This window comes from Penicillium verrucosum (assembly GCF_028828655.1).
Source record: "Penicillium verrucosum strain IBT 35672 chromosome Unknown utg000003l_segment0_segment0, whole genome shotgun sequence".
Taxonomy (NCBI): domain Eukaryota; kingdom Fungi; phylum Ascomycota; class Eurotiomycetes; order Eurotiales; family Aspergillaceae; genus Penicillium; species Penicillium verrucosum.
The window spans coordinates 3,564,978-3,580,257 of NW_026643212.1; the positions used below are offsets into that span (position 1 = coordinate 3,564,978).

General features: G+C 46.3%; 4 protein-coding genes across 4 annotated transcripts; 1 reads left to right on the top strand and 3 right to left on the bottom strand.

Annotated features, from left to right (window-relative positions):
* Positions 1-1,759: 1,759 nt before the first annotated feature.
* Positions 1,760-3,449, top strand: N7516_008951 (histidine phosphatase family protein; the record flags this gene model as incomplete). Its single annotated transcript, XM_057221670.1, has 3 exons — positions 1,760-2,351; positions 2,410-2,539; positions 2,603-3,449. The coding sequence occupies 3 exons, from the start codon at positions 1,760-1,762 to the stop codon at positions 3,447-3,449; spliced, it is 1,569 nt and encodes a 522-aa protein (XP_057071942.1).
* A 409-nt stretch (positions 3,450-3,858) lies between these two features.
* Positions 3,859-5,403, bottom strand: N7516_008952 (putative nucleoside transporter; the record flags this gene model as incomplete). Its single annotated transcript, XM_057221671.1, has 1 exon — positions 3,859-5,403. The coding sequence occupies one exon, from the start codon at positions 5,401-5,403 to the stop codon at positions 3,859-3,861; it is 1,545 nt and encodes a 514-aa protein (XP_057071943.1).
* A 1,359-nt stretch (positions 5,404-6,762) lies between these two features.
* On the bottom strand, positions 6,763-7,796 carry N7516_008953 (ankyrin repeat domain-containing protein; the record flags this gene model as incomplete). The annotated part of the gene is made up of 2 exons (XM_057221672.1): positions 6,763-7,064; positions 7,142-7,796. 2 exons carry the CDS (start codon positions 7,794-7,796, stop codon positions 6,763-6,765), a joined length of 957 nt encoding a protein of 318 aa, XP_057071944.1.
* A 744-nt stretch (positions 7,797-8,540) lies between these two features.
* On the bottom strand, positions 8,541-10,969 carry optD (uncharacterized protein; the record flags this gene model as incomplete). The annotated part of the gene is made up of 3 exons (XM_057221673.1): positions 8,541-8,836; positions 8,901-10,747; positions 10,803-10,969. The coding sequence occupies 3 exons, from the start codon at positions 10,967-10,969 to the stop codon at positions 8,541-8,543; spliced, it is 2,310 nt and encodes a 769-aa protein (XP_057071945.1).
* Positions 10,970-15,280: the final 4,311 nt, after the last annotated feature.

Consider the following 15,280-nt stretch of genomic DNA (forward strand, 5'->3'; position numbering starts at 1 on the left):
ATTCGGGTCTATAGACTCGTTACGGGAAATCCTCTATCTACTAATAATTAGGAACTAAAATCGGTAAAATCCGAGCGAAGCTTATAGTACCTAATTATTAACTAACTATACGGTTATATTTTTCTAGTATAGTAGGCGCTAGCTTAGGGTAGTATATAGTATTACCCTTCTTTTCCTTCTCGTCTTAATAGTTACGTATAAAGCTATGTGATATCGTACGTACGAGACGCTCCTAGAGTACTTTTGGGATATTTTATTCGGAGAATATATTTTAGCTAGTAAAGAGATTTAAAGAAAATCATAGTAGAGTAAGAGAAGCGCCTCGGGGCTTAACTATTTATATTTTTTTAGGACTAACATTGGTTTAGAGTAAGTTGGCCCCTATTACCTTAAGGGTAAGAATTGTCACCCCGTTCTCACCTCTCTTACCCCGTTCTTACCTCTCTCACCCTAGTCTTAAGACTTCTCATATATATCACCCGCACTCACCCTAGAGTGCCGCTTAGGTGCTGAGGGCACATTAAGTATTGGCCGTGCAGAATATGTGGCTTGAGTACGGCTGAGCGGACGGGAAGCCCTATTTTCCACACCCTAGGGTCATATGTACTTGTTTGAACTATAAAGGGGCATATGTAGTTTAGTATAACCGAGAGTAGAAACGGCCCGGACCGCAATAACGTATTTCACTATCGAGCTGGCCACCCCGGAACACCATAGTTAAGGCGATAAATTACAGTCCTATCTCCCAACAATAGTGGATTATATATATTTCATATTAAAGGGTCATGTTCAAGGTATATGGTATAGCCCTTCGACAAGTTTAAGGGAATTTTTATAATAGGGTATTCAAGATATATATATCTACAGCTAAAATAACTCAATTACAGCGTAATCTATAGTATTATCATTATCCGACATTTTGTTTTGGTTGAAACTTATGGAGATAGATAACTAGTAGGAAATGTTATGGTGGTGTCACCTGACCCTGTCTCCTCTCCCTCTTCTTCTTTTCCCCTTCTCTCTTAGCAGTAGCAACCAATACAATTGCTCTCTCTCTTCTCCTAGCTTCACATCAGGAAATGCTTATCGATATATATATATATATATATAATTAATTAATCAAATTGAGGTTATGGTTGTTACGATATAAGCTTGTCAAAAACAGCCTTTCACTATGGTGTTCCGGGGTGGCCAGCTCGGTAGTGAAATACGTTAGAGGGAGAGGAGGGCCCTATGAGTGAGTTTCAAGGGAATATCTGTCGGAAATAGACTCAATATAATAACAAAAATAAAAAAACATACAACAGTGAGGATTCGCTGGTGGTCACCCACCCAACTACTAACTCACCGGCGTGTGGCTTAAGTACGGCTGAGCGGACGGGAAGCCCTGTTTTCCACACCCTGTGGTCGTATGTATCATGTTGTGTGTCGAAGAGGATTATAATGTTGAGGATCGGAAGTGGTTGGGTTGTGGAAGGGTGAGCGTCGACTACAAGATAAGGGGTGAAACCCGCAACAGCCAGGAAGGAGAGAGAGATAGCACCAATCACGGACTCTCATATTGGAACAACGATCATCCGAAACTTAATTAGAGGATTCATCGAATGCGATAAACAAAACAGTTCAGTGCCATCACCTCTACTGTATTTACATTTCCTACGCTGTACGGATCAGTTGCAGTTGAGTATCTCCAAACAACGGAGAACAAAAACTTGAAGTGAATCGTGGAGACCGTCCCAGAAAGCCAGAGGTCTTAACCATGAAGAACTTTATCGGTGCCGCACTGGTGGCAGCTGTTACAGCTACAGCGACTAGCACTTCTGCTCCGACATCGGCCCCAACTGGATCTAGCTATGCATCTGGTTTTGACATGACCAAAAGCTGGGCCAATCTTAGCCCCTATAAGGACGCAGATAGCTTCGGCATTCCTAGTGGTGTGCCGCAAGGATGTGAACTGTCTCAGGTGCATGTTCTGCATCGCCATGCGCAGCGATTCCCCACGGATTACCCGCTGGATGGCGAGGGAATGACCGACTTTGCCGCCAAATTGACCAATTACAGCAAGGCTAACCCAGACAAGACCGTGGCTGTGGGTCCTTTGAAGTTCCTGAACAACTGGGACTATGTTCTTGGCGAGGATACTCTTATGGAGAATGGTGCTGCCACTGAGGCTACATCCGGTGCCAACTTTTGGATCAAGTACGGAAGACTGCTGTACCGTGCCGGACGTGAGAATGTCGCTGCTTGGAGCTCATCTCTTAACGTTTACGCCAACGGCACAAACCGCCCGACGCCGGTGTTTCGCACTACATCCCAGGCACGTATTTTGGAAAGCGCACGTTGGTGGCTCAGTGAGTGGAACTATCATGTCATTCATCAGACCCGAATAACCAGTTAATCTTCGACTAGGCGGCTTCTTTGGCAACAGTGGAGGCAACAGCTCTTATGACCAGTATAATCTTGTCGTGATACCCGAGCAGGCTGATTTCAACAACACTCTCGCTTCGTATGAAACATGCACATTTGATTATTCGGAAGGGTGAGCGAAAATTCCTCTAACAACGAATACTTAATCATGAAACCATACTAACGAAAAGCACAGCGACAAAGCCGCTGAGATCTTCATTCCTCGATACACAAAGAATGCTCGCACCCGTCTGTCCTCTTACTTCCCTTCCGACTTCAACCTGACCAGCATGGACGTCCTTGCCATGCAAAACCTCTGTGTATACGAGTACACCAGTCTCGGCGGCTCATCATTCTGCTCTCTTTTCACCGAGCAAGAGTGGAAGGACTTCGAGTACAACATCGACGTGCAGTACTATGGAGACTACGCCTACGGCTCGCCCAGTGGTCGCGCCCAGGGCATCGGCTACGTTCTAGAGCTCGCCGCTCGCCTCGAGCAAAAGCTCATCAACTCAAGCGATACAAGCATTAACTACACCTACACTAATAACGAAGCCCAGTTTCCATTTGGCCAGCCCTTCTATATGGACATGTCCCACGATGATATCATCTTGTCCGTGATCAATGCCCTTGGTTTCGACTACTTCAAGTACGGTCCCAAGGGATTACCCGTTCACCTTGACCATGCGCCTGAGCGCAACTTCTCTCTCAGCCAGATGACACCCTTTGGTGCCCGATTCATTTCCGAGATCTGGAATTGCCCTTGTGATGTCTCATTCGATGATTTGGACCCTGTTCTTTACACCAACCCCACCATCAAGTCGACTGCCAAATCCACGGAGTACATTCGTTTTGTGCTGAACAATGCCCCTCTCCCACAAGATGGACTGATCGGTTGCGAGAATTCCAGCAATGGTTTCTGCCACCTCGATAAGTTCTTGCATGGGGTGCCCGCTCTGAAGGAAAAGGCGCAGTTCCAGAAGGCATGCTTTGGTAACTATACCACCGGAAGTCAGGTCGGGGACGGTGCTCCTGAATCTTAGATCGAACTAAGAGAGCGATCTTTACATACGTCCTTCTTAACATGCTCATCTACATATATCGTTGCGCCATACTAGATGGACGTCGAGGCCTGAGGCCTGATGTCTCGAATGCCAACCCTTCCTCAGTTCTGTATATAGTTAGTGGGTTAGGAGTTCCCTGTTTGTTGAGAGAGAACCCTAGGGTTCAGCCACCACCTCAGTATTGGTGACTTAGTTAGCTTCCAGAGGTAGTTTCTTCCCATAATCATGCACATATCACTGGGTTTTTCCATCCCCTCGCCTCATTAGTATATAGCATGTTACTTGTGGGAGTGTTGGCTTATTGCAGTCGCTGTTTGTATGTATGATATATAAAACATCAGGATGGTTAATATTAAGGCAACCGCACCCCCAGTTCTGCATACACAATCTATCGACCGACGTACTTGAGCTCCAAGTATCTTGCCGGTAGATAAGCCAAAGCAGTCACAACGAATGTAAACTCGTTGGCAATATCACCACCGGCATCTCCGATCGTCGCAGCAAGGGGACCGATAAACCAAGTCTCATCCATGCCCAAGCACCACGCCACAACCCCAAGAGAGAATGCCACACTCGCGCCAATTCCCAGCGGAAGCTTAGCCGGATCGTTCCATCCTTCGAGATCATAGTTGTCAAAGTTACCCTTGCGGAAAATATAGTGTTCCTGGAACAGGATAATAGCATAACTTGTGCACCAGTATCCCAGAAGACTCAGGAAATTCTGCAGGTATTCATTCAGCTTTTGCCGACCACCAATTGACAAGCCGAGGATACAGGCGAAGCAGAACAATGTCCAGAGAGACCGAGGAATGCGAGCGAAGGGCCGGGCAAGTTGCTGGAAGGAGATGGCGGAACTATAAATACTGATCACGTTGACGTTGATACCAGACAAGACAAGAAGAGTAAGGAGGAACTTGGCGAATCCGCGAGGATGAAGCATCTCTTGAATGAGATAGCCGATTCCTTGGTCGTATGCGGCAGACCATTCGGGCTTGGTGTTTAAAGCAGACGCGACCATGCAGCCAGCGACCATGCCGATCGAGGTGGGAATCGAGATACCGAAGGTTGTCATGAGGAAAACCTTCAAACGACTCGTGTTGGCAGGATAGTGGACATAGTAGTCACTAGCCATTGTGCACCACGAGGCACTGGACCCGTAAACAACGGCCATTAGACTAAGAACGGCACCGGAGAAAGAGGAACCAGTTACGGTAGCTGGAGCCGCATTATCTGCATATTCACCGGTCTCGCCGTAGATAATCAGGAAAATAACCAAGAACACCATCCAGGCCCATCTCTCGTAAATCAAAATTGCTTTCAACCCGACACAAGAAATGAACAGCGCTACGACAGCCAAGATAACAATTCCAAGAATCAAAGAGACATGGCCGTCGGAGACCGCCGTCAACGCAAGTCCCCCAGTGATACATGCGACGGCGGCCCATCCCATTTGCTGGATACCGTTCAGCAAGGCGACCAGCTTATTAGGCCACCAACCAAAGCTGTACCGACTAACACTGATTTGACGTAATCCAGTCACAGCGCCAAAGGTCGCACAGAACCCACTCAGCGATGCAGCCATGATGGAAACAAAGATGGTAATGAGAATCGATTGTTTCATAGTCAGGCCGAATTCCCAGCCGAGGAAGCCAGTCGCAAAGCAGGAGGTGTTCATCGTACCACTTGCCCACAGAGCCGCCATTGATATCTCCTCCACCCAATGGACCTCTCTTTTATCTTCAGCACGCTTGCGCTCAATGGCATCGGACTCTATACCGAGTTTCTTATCCAGCTTAGCCTCCAGGGCGCGGATACTAGCTAGGATACCGGTCTCGTGAGAAGCAGCATCGTTGACTGAAATCACCTCGGGTGAACCATGTTTTTCAGTTGGCTGCTGGACTGTTGCCAGGCCTTTTTCCGGATCGTACACCATGGTTCCTGGTGGATTGCGAAGTAGCGCTGGGAAAACAAGGGGTGACACTCCGTACCTGTGGAATCGCTGGATTTTTTAAGGCTGTGGGGAAAAGATAAGCCTTGTATGGGAGAATACCTAGGTATTTCCCAGCTCCACCCGGCGCTGTTTCCTAATTTATTCCAAAGTTGGTTAGGGGGACCGTTACAGTGGCCCAATGTAACTGGATACTTCTCCTTTAGGCTGTTTCCTATCAACACACGCCACACGGGCCCCTTGGTTATTTGGTGGCAACCGACGGATTCCGCTTATCGAAAGATGTAACTAGAATCGTAGGATTTCGGGGTATATCTATATGCTATCTTACGCAGCATGAAAAGTATCTTCATGGCTAAGTTAAAAAACAAAACCTTATAGTTAATTATATAGTTACCACTTATTAATAAACGGACATGATGGTGTATGACAATATCCATGAACGGGTGAGAAGGGGATCATGAGTTTTTTTTTTACTATAGAACCTCCTTGGAATTCTGAGGATACTGGTTTTTGAAGGGATCGTAGCATATTAACCGTGCTATTGGCTCTATCTAATAGAGAGCTACGTATTATCTCATAAAGCTTTACTTATACTCCCGATTTTTCTAGTTGGTCGGAACTCCCCTACAGTTCTCATTCGTCCCCTTGTCAATGATAAGCCTTGCCCAGAACCTTGGCTCGGCTAAGCTAATCTTACCCGCTCTCCAGGGCATCCACGTGGAGCCACGTGCGTGATACATTGCCCTCTCCAGAAGTCAACGCCGGTGAGATATTTTATCACCCGCACTCACTACTCACTATATAAATATCACTCGTATCTACATGATTCTATAAAAACATAAAGGCGGCCGTAAACATCGCTGCGGCCAATGCTATGAAGCCCTACGCACCGGCCGATTTCTTAGTCAACAGTCCGCTGGCAGCTCCGGTGTGGTTTGCTGGCCCATTGACTGAAGTTGGGACATCCCCTAATCCAAGTGGCAGACCCTGGTGTAGACCTCTCAATAGCCCACAAATGGGCGGGCTTAGTCTTCAAAGCCCAGCCCAACCCACAGCCCATTAATGGGCGCCCATCAAAGCCCATCAAAAGCCCATTTCTATACATAAATGCAGTTTTAGTACGTATAAAGTAGCTGATTAATAGTAGTATCGCATGTACCAACCTATATATTCAGTTTCATCATATTATCAGAGTAAGAAGTAGGAATTTGGTAGATATTATACTGATTTTAGTATACTAATGACAGATTTCAAACAAAATTATTTCAAGCAAAAAATCAATCATACAATTGGTTATTGGTATGCGTTTCAAAGTATGGTCTTCCTCCTTGATTCGGCCATTCATGCCTTGTACTCGGGTGGTGGAGCCGAAGAGATCGGTGCTATCGGTAGTGATATGCCCTTTGACTGCGTAGCTGCGTGGTTACGCAACATCATTCTGGTCTTTGGGTTATTGGAGTAATACTCGGTATTATGGCCGTCCTTGTCTTTTGCATCAACTGAAGCACCATGCTCAAGTAGAAGCTTGATAATCTCAGTAGCCCCAGTGACGTATCCCATGTTCTCGGCGGAGATCGCCACATGAAGGGCCCGACGTCCTTGTTTGTCTTTCAACTCAATATCCGTGCCGTGATTCAAAAATACTCGAACCATATCTCAATCTTTCCTCCCCTGACAACCCTGTGGAAAAGCAGCTCCTTGTGGCGATCGCAAGTCTTACTCATTTCTGGATAACTGCGTAAAAAGACTTCGACGGTTCGTTCATGACCTTTCTCAACTGCGTATGCGAACGGCGTGTTTCCCACGTAATCCTTTGAGTAGACTTCCAAACTGGGTCCAGTCATCCGGTCCCATAACGATCGAGTCAAAGCCTTGTCATGATTTAGGAGAAGCTCGCAGACGACATGATGTCCCTTTGCAGCTGCCAAGTGAAGCGCTGTTTCTTCACCATTGCTGCCTAGGGTGGGAGTATTGCAATCCAGAAAGAGTTGAACTATTTCCGTATAGCCCAGGGCTGCAGCAATACGAAGGAGTCTATATGTTTCTCTTTCTTTTGTCTCACTTATAAGAGGATCACACTCAAGGAGCAAGCGAACAATCTCTTGGTGACCTGCTTTGACCGCGAGGCGGAGTGGAGTTGCGCGGTTGCCATCCTCGATCCGAGGTGATGCATTCTTCTCGAGAAGAAGGCGGGCGATATGCCAATGACCCCCTTTTGCTGCATTATGAAGCGGTGAAGTTCCGATCTCGTCCACGGTATTCGGGTCTGCGCCGCCCTCTAAGAGCGCCGTTACAAGGTCGAGTCGGCCATGATCGGCCGCAACAATGATGTTTTCAGAAGTTTGGGGTTCTTTGCTTTTCGATTTTTCGGCCATTTTGACACACACAGCCTGATGTCAGAAACGAAGTTGGAATGTCTAATCTCATCATACCGGGGTTTGCGGCGTTTTTAGCGTGCCGAAGTCGACTTAGCCCATTCTAGTACAAATAAGCGAAACCATCGATCTCGGCGAAGTACGGAGTATAGGGCGGATATTTGGGTGAGCCGTGTATAAACCCAGTGATAATCGGCCGGCTACCAGACTGGGAAGTATAAATTGTTTTTAGGCAGCAGTGGCCTTCATATTCTTCTCCTTCGTTTAAGCCGAATTTTGATATAGAATAGATGCAATAAAGATGCCGAGGTAAAAGTTGCCAAGCGGCTGAGGATTTCAGATGGGCAAGGCGATCCAATCATAATGCATCAAAGTTCAGCTGAGCGGGTCAGTGCAGCCGTCCTATTTAGGTATACATATCGCACTCTTATCCCCGTAACCTATGTCAAACCAGCGCCACGAGTCTAGGAGTCTCAAGTGGCCGGTAGTTTTACATTGCATTAACAATTGCACACTGTGTTCCAGCAAAGCCCTCTATACCGACGTGACTCTCTCCGGGCAGGGCAGTTAGGAGCAAATAGTCAACATTTCTATATGCCGTGACCCGAAACCGGAGGCTGCCTAGCTATGTTCGGTCAAGCCCTTTCCTTTTTCCTCTTCTCTCTCTCAATAAGCACCATTTACCACAGAAGTTTCAAGATTTCGTACCAATTCTTTACCATGATTGGGGTGTCATCGTCCACCTCAACTCCATGTCCCATTAGCAGGCCCGAAATACCCGACGTCTGGCATCGACATGTACGGTACACCCTGGGCATCAGCAGTATTCAGGTACACATTATTTCCCCACCAGTCAGGGAAAGTGGCACCAGGGTATGATATGCAAAAGAAAATAACAATGCCACTGATGGCAAGACCTGTATCAAGTGCAGCTGCCAAGATATAATTGTACTTGGTCCACCAAGCAAAGAAATTGTGCTTAATGAAGTAATTAAAGGCAAAGTTGACCAGCGCCCAGCTGGAATAGTTGATTCCGGTGGCTAAAAGGCTTCGAGTTAGCGACTGAAAAGGAAAGGAGAAGCACTCGCAGGTTGCGGGACATACCAGGTGGGACGTTATAAGTTCCGACAAAAATGAGTGGCCAGTTGATATACTTCCAAAACTGGCGTCTAGTATAACGGTAGAGGAGGAAGGTCACAACCGGAGCGATAGCACCGATCCAGAAGAAATGTAGCAAAGGGGAATAGATCTTGCCCACGGAGTAGAGCCGGCGAGGCCCAACAAGACCCCAAATAACAGACGAAGAATAAACAGTCCGACCATTCGGACAAGTAAACCCATCCGCCTGATCAGACTCGCAAATCCCCGAAATATTACCAAGCATCCAAAGTGTAACACCCGCCTGGGTGAGTGCGCCCAGGATAGTGGCTACGAACTGTGCCACGAAGCAGGTACGTGGCGGCACTTTCAGATAGTGAGCCAATTTCATATCCATAGCGAAGTAAACACCCTGTCCCACCACATCCGTGGAAATGATCTTGAAAATCATGTTCGCGAGGGGCTTTCCTTCGAACAGATATCCACCAATGAACTCAGCCAGAACATTCAGCTGATTCGCATCCACGTTCGTAATGCCCTGCACGATACCGCAGGGAACCATGTATACAACTGGTATGATCAAGGCTAGAAAGACTCCGTAAACCGGGAGTTTAGTGTGGTAGACTTCGACTAGCGCAATGGCCATTGCCATTATAACCACGATTATCACAGCGTACCAGTACCAGGGCGTCCGGCGGTATGAGGCACGGATGAGCCGAGCGTGAATATCGAGCTTATTCCGGCCCTTAAGAGCAGCCCACAAATCACGGCTATGCCAGATGGCGATGTGAGAAAGCACTGAGGTTATGGCAGCAAATGAAAGTCCGTATACGAAGGCAAAGGTTGCGCTCAAGTATGGAGGCGAGTACGTTCGATAAGCCATCGTATCTAGGGTATTATCGGCAGCAATGACTCGAGCTGTATCGTAGGCGGCGCCCGTGTTATCGTACACGTCGGCTGTCATGAGTGGAAGATAAGCCGTGAACCAGGTATTGGTGTAGTAGAGGGCGGGTGTGACAATCCAGTAGAAAAACGCGAAGCCTGCGAAGACATTCAACGCAGCCCATGACGGTGATAAGAGCGGGTTGGTGTTGTAAGCGATCTGGCTCCAATCAAAGGTAATTGGACTCAGACCGAGACCTGTCTGCATACCGAAGAGATGGTTGACGATGACATTCTTTGGTGCGATCCAGCAGACCCAAGTGAAATAGGAGAGAGCGGTGAATATAAGTCCGGGGAAGAAGTACCAGACAAAGGCACCAGTCATAACGTACATGAAGAATCGGAGACGGGTTATGCGCCATCCATTTGCGACAGAGTTCGCTCGCGAATGCAGTGTTTCCAGCATGGCACAGTTGGATAATACACCTGGCCAGATGATGCGAGCAGGTTCAACGAGCCACGGAGCTGCGAGACCTGCGACGCCAAATCCAAGAAGTTGTGCAACGAGAACAATGAGCACATAAAACCCGGGTTTGAGATTGAAATTGTAAAAGTTTTTACTGGCGGCTTGGATAATGTTCGTCGCGTCCGCTGAAGCATATCCGAATGACACATTGCTCATAATAACGATAAGCGCGTGCTCTTTGATATTAAACGACCTGTCCGGGTTGACAACAAACGTGCCCAAAGGCCCAAGTCGAAGGGATGTGAGAGGGAGGGTCCTCGCCAGAAACACTCCGATCGGATAAGCAAGCAGCTCTGCTACTAGGGCCACAATATGAACCGATGGATAACGCAGCGAAAAGAACTGGTTAATACCGGATCCGAGCATAATAAAAACAATGCCTAGGAGCCACATCCGCACCGTATTGACCGGCATATCGGGGTCATCCGTCTCGGGGACGACAGCCCTAACTGTAGTAACTGTTAGTCTAACAATATATATATTCGCGGTGATATAGGCACACGCCTTCAGGGAATGGAGAGCGGTGCGATTCATAGCTGAACTCTTCATTCGTATTCTCCTCGTCCTTTTCCAGGTTTATTTGGTCTAAGCGGCCTTCGACTACCTCTTCATCCGCTCCGATGAGCGCGGGTTTGATGATGTCGGTATCTAATTCCTTAGAAGACATGGTATAGATCTTTGCGCAGTCTCAGCGCATTGCTTGGTGAAGGAAAAAATAATAATAATACACAGGTCAGACACGGACGAGGAGCCCTTTTCTAGGTCTGATTTAATTGGCCATGGCTCGAGTCCAACGCGCACTGGGGGAATACAGAGATAACGCATTCCGACGGCGGTTGATTTTCTAGTGGTCAATGTGGGCTCAGCTTAATTTAGCTTAAGATAGGTGGACTTCCCCCGATTTTGTGTTCAATATGGGTCTTTCCACTCTTGATTTGGGGATATATAGGGTGTAAGTCATCGCTGTATAAAGGTGTTTAAAGAACAGGACCCCTCCAAATTAAGCTGGGTTGTCGAATCTCGTTATCTTATGGAAGCCACGAGTGGTTAGTTAGCCTCTGTAAAAAAAGAATTCGAAAGATAGCGATGGCGAGTGATAAGAATGACCGGGGTTGAGTCCGGGGTGCTGAGACGGGTGTTTCGGAGGATTAATTCCTTATCTATGGTCTTTATTTCACAACCCAACTAGTTATCTGCATACTATATTGATTTTCCACACATAAAGTAATACTACATACGACCATACGGTGTGGAAAATAGGGCTTCCCGTCCGCTCAGCCGTACTCAAGCCACACTGATCTCCAGATTACCCGTCAAGAACAACTATCCCCAACCGTCCGGCAACCGTACTCATATCCACGCCCCGGAAAATCTGTGTGTCATCGGGAAATACCTCCAAGTAAGGGTCCGGATCACCGGACGCATCGAAGTCCACCATGTGGTAAAGCTGACGTCGAGAGAATCAAAAACGTCGCGTCCACGATTCTTGTGGACAACGAGACTGTGGAATGGGACTGCCAGGACTACGTGCTTGAGATCCTTGATAAGCTGGAGGATGTCTATGTTCTGGAGGAGGACGATGAAGATTATCGCGAAGCGCGAAGCGTTTTGAAAGGGAAAAGGGGTTCAATTGTTTGATAATTCCATTTTATGGAAGCTACTTTTCGAAATGCTTCGGCGACGGTTCATATAACCCTTGTTTCCCTGACTCGATCGAGAAGCCACCGCTGAGCGTAGAATTTTGGTGAGATACATTCTGGTAGAAATAAGTACCAGTCGTTTTCCTCATAAGGGCCGAGGCAGTTTGTGCACCGCACAGATTCATAGTAGTCAGGGTAGAAACCGCTATATTCCCAATCAAGTATTCCAGAAAGCATATACTTGTTGTTGTCGTCTAACTCAACCATGATATTGTCCGGCCTTATGTCTCCATGTGTGAAAACGATGCGAGGGCCCGAATGGTCTGGAGGCGATGATGATAATTGACTGAGGAACTCGACGAATACCTTGCCGCCTGGATGTGGACTCGAGAACAAGAATGTTTCGAAATCCTTAAGGCTAGTGATAGGTGTCTCGCTCACTCGAACATGTCTCCTGAGATCTCTACAGCCTTCACCTGCGACCCCTCCTAGAGGACTCCCTTCTGTAAAAGGAAGGGTTCTCAAATCTGCTAGTATTGTGTTGAGTTGGCTACTAAGGGAGTTTTTTTGACAAGAGTCGAGTGTGTGCCAGACTTCCCCAAGCGGCGTAGATCCCATATAGCTCATGAATATTAAAGAAATCCCACTCATACGTACTAAACCAAGAGGCTTTGGTACTAGAATATTTGACTTATGACGGTCAAGATATTGTAAAGCGGTATATTCAGTAAAGTACTCCATATTGCGAACAGCTTTAACAACGATTTCTGCGGAGCATTTGAATACTCCTTTCTGTCGAGCGAAGGGAGCTTTCCAAAGAATTTCACTGCTCTCTAGAACCTCAAACAGCCTTTGAGAGAGTCCGGCCGGCGTAGTCTGTGACACCGGCTCGATTAACTTTGCAACGGCATCCGAAAGAGGAAACACAATTTCAACCGGGTCTGATGGGCAAAGAGATCGTCGGATATCTTCATCGGCCTCCGGTGGATTATATTTGGTTTTCTCTAGTAGATGATGATATTAGCTATGCGAATGAGGAGAGACTGAATTGCGGTATTGTGATGCTTACTCGGATAGCTTTCAGCTAGATCTCTCATTTCCATAAGACGTTGCGGATATTCCGGGGGAATTGCTCGGCTAGGTTGATCTCCGGATCTTTCATGACTGCGGCTTGGAGCTTTTTCAATATGTGGGCATTGAACCTCGCGGCTTTGGCCTTGCTGGCAGGTTGAGCGTCTGAGTCGAATTCCCTTTTTTCCGCCATCTTCCAAGACGGCAATTTGGAGCCTCACGATCAAAAAGTGGAATGTAAGTCAGAACAGATAACGATGCTCAATAAAAGAGAGGATATGGGCGAGCAAGAGTGAGGATGAATGAGAAATAGGAGGGTGCTTCGTTAATTGTCGGTGTGGTTTCTGCCACATAGTCAGCCAATGGCTACGAAGCGGTATAGGCGCCGTAACCAATAAAAATGAGGCTTTTGATCCCCATACAAACGGCGACATCTCCATATTTTTAGATGGTTTGCAAGTGCTAAAAATGAAGTTTTTCATCTATACACGAATAGCAGTATCTCCATATTTTTGGACGTTTTACAAGTGTCAAAAATGAAGTTTTTGATCCTATACAAAGTGAGATGAGATATCTCCACTAACACTTGCAAACAACCAGAAAACATGGAGATATCTGAATTTGTTTGAGAAGAAAAACTTCATTTTTGACACTTGCAAACCACCTAAGAAAGTCGAGATATCTGAATTTGTATGGGATGAAAAGCTTTATTTTTGAGAGTTGTCAGCGCCAGCAAAATCAGGCTACTTTAAGGAAGTGTCATGGTAATTCAGGTATTTTAATTCTTCTGCCGGTATTAATTCAGGCCGCCAGGTCAAAGCAAGGCATCAAGGCATCAACATTTACCGGAAATAGGGTTTTGGCAGCTGGCCGCTTCGTACAATGGCCAAAACATAAAACATAACTACAGAAACATCCTATAATAGTGACATTGCATTTAGACTTTAGTGCGAAGGTGTGGGTTGTGCATAATGTATCAAGACATATCGGCCGTTTCAACGAGCCGCAATACACAAGAAACAGGCCGGGGTGGTAGGCTATTGTCGAGCTCCTGACGGAGCAGTTTGGTGTTCAAGAGGTCTTAGATAAGGAATACAGGTAGAACTGGAAATTGTCTATTGCGCGGAGAGGGAGAGAGAAGAGAAGAACTATCTAAGCTATGTGGGGACAAATAATTGGATATGCAAGGTCTCGCAACAAGAGGGCAATATCAGATCCCAACCATATCATTCCACGGCGTCAGAAACAACCAACCAGCTCGGAAAAATTGTGGTGGATTGGGTACCGATGATGGACGGCGCCAACCTTTATGTCTATTTTAATTCAGAAACTCCTGTCCGATACGTCTATGATGCGGATGGGAATAATTGTAGACTCGATCCGGAAGACCAACCCAATGGAATCGCAAAGATTTAGTTTAGATAGAAGATCTAAGCCAGTAAAATTATTGTCTAAACGACAGCCGTTTCTATGTAACTTCAAGCTGAATGGAGGAAATAAAGGTGCAAGATCATTCCATTGAAATTCGTATTTGCAACTTCGTAGAATTTTATATCTGCGATGAACTTAGAAAACAACGCTGGTCTCGACCAGCCCTCAGCGCTGGGGACTAATCTGATTATCATAGCCACGGAAACGTCTCAATCTACTAAATTTCGTCCGAAAATGATATATGGAGGATGGAGTAGATCTTAAATACAATGCACAAGGCCCTTCTATAGAAAAGTAACGTATGCCTGAGAATTAGTAGGTACCACTGGTACATTTAAAGTTTGCCCAATTATTCTTACTAAAATTATATGTATGTAAGTACATATACGTATGTCATATAGTTATCATGATATAGATATACTACCCGATAGAAATCTAACCATCACATTACTAGTACAAAAGATCGCCCATCCCGTGGAGCATTGCCATAGCTTGATAGAATCTAAATTGTTAAAACCTACTTCAACGATCAATGTCCACAATAAACGAGACTACCTCCATCTTTTCGCCAAGCTCCCAGCTCTGACAGATCACATGGTGCTTTAGAGCCTTTGACGTTGTCTGTTAACGGACTATCTCCATTGAGTCGGCAAGACTTTGAATAATATCTTTTGTATTAGGTCCCCGGCAGCTGACCCTAGTATTGAAGGTTCGGTCTTTTCGCTTTCGAGGGCGGGATATAAACTCTATACCCTCGTCTACCGTCGGGATTTCAAAAGCAACCGGAAATTGGATATCGTAGCGAGCTTCTCTTAAGGTGTTGAATGAGAAGCTCT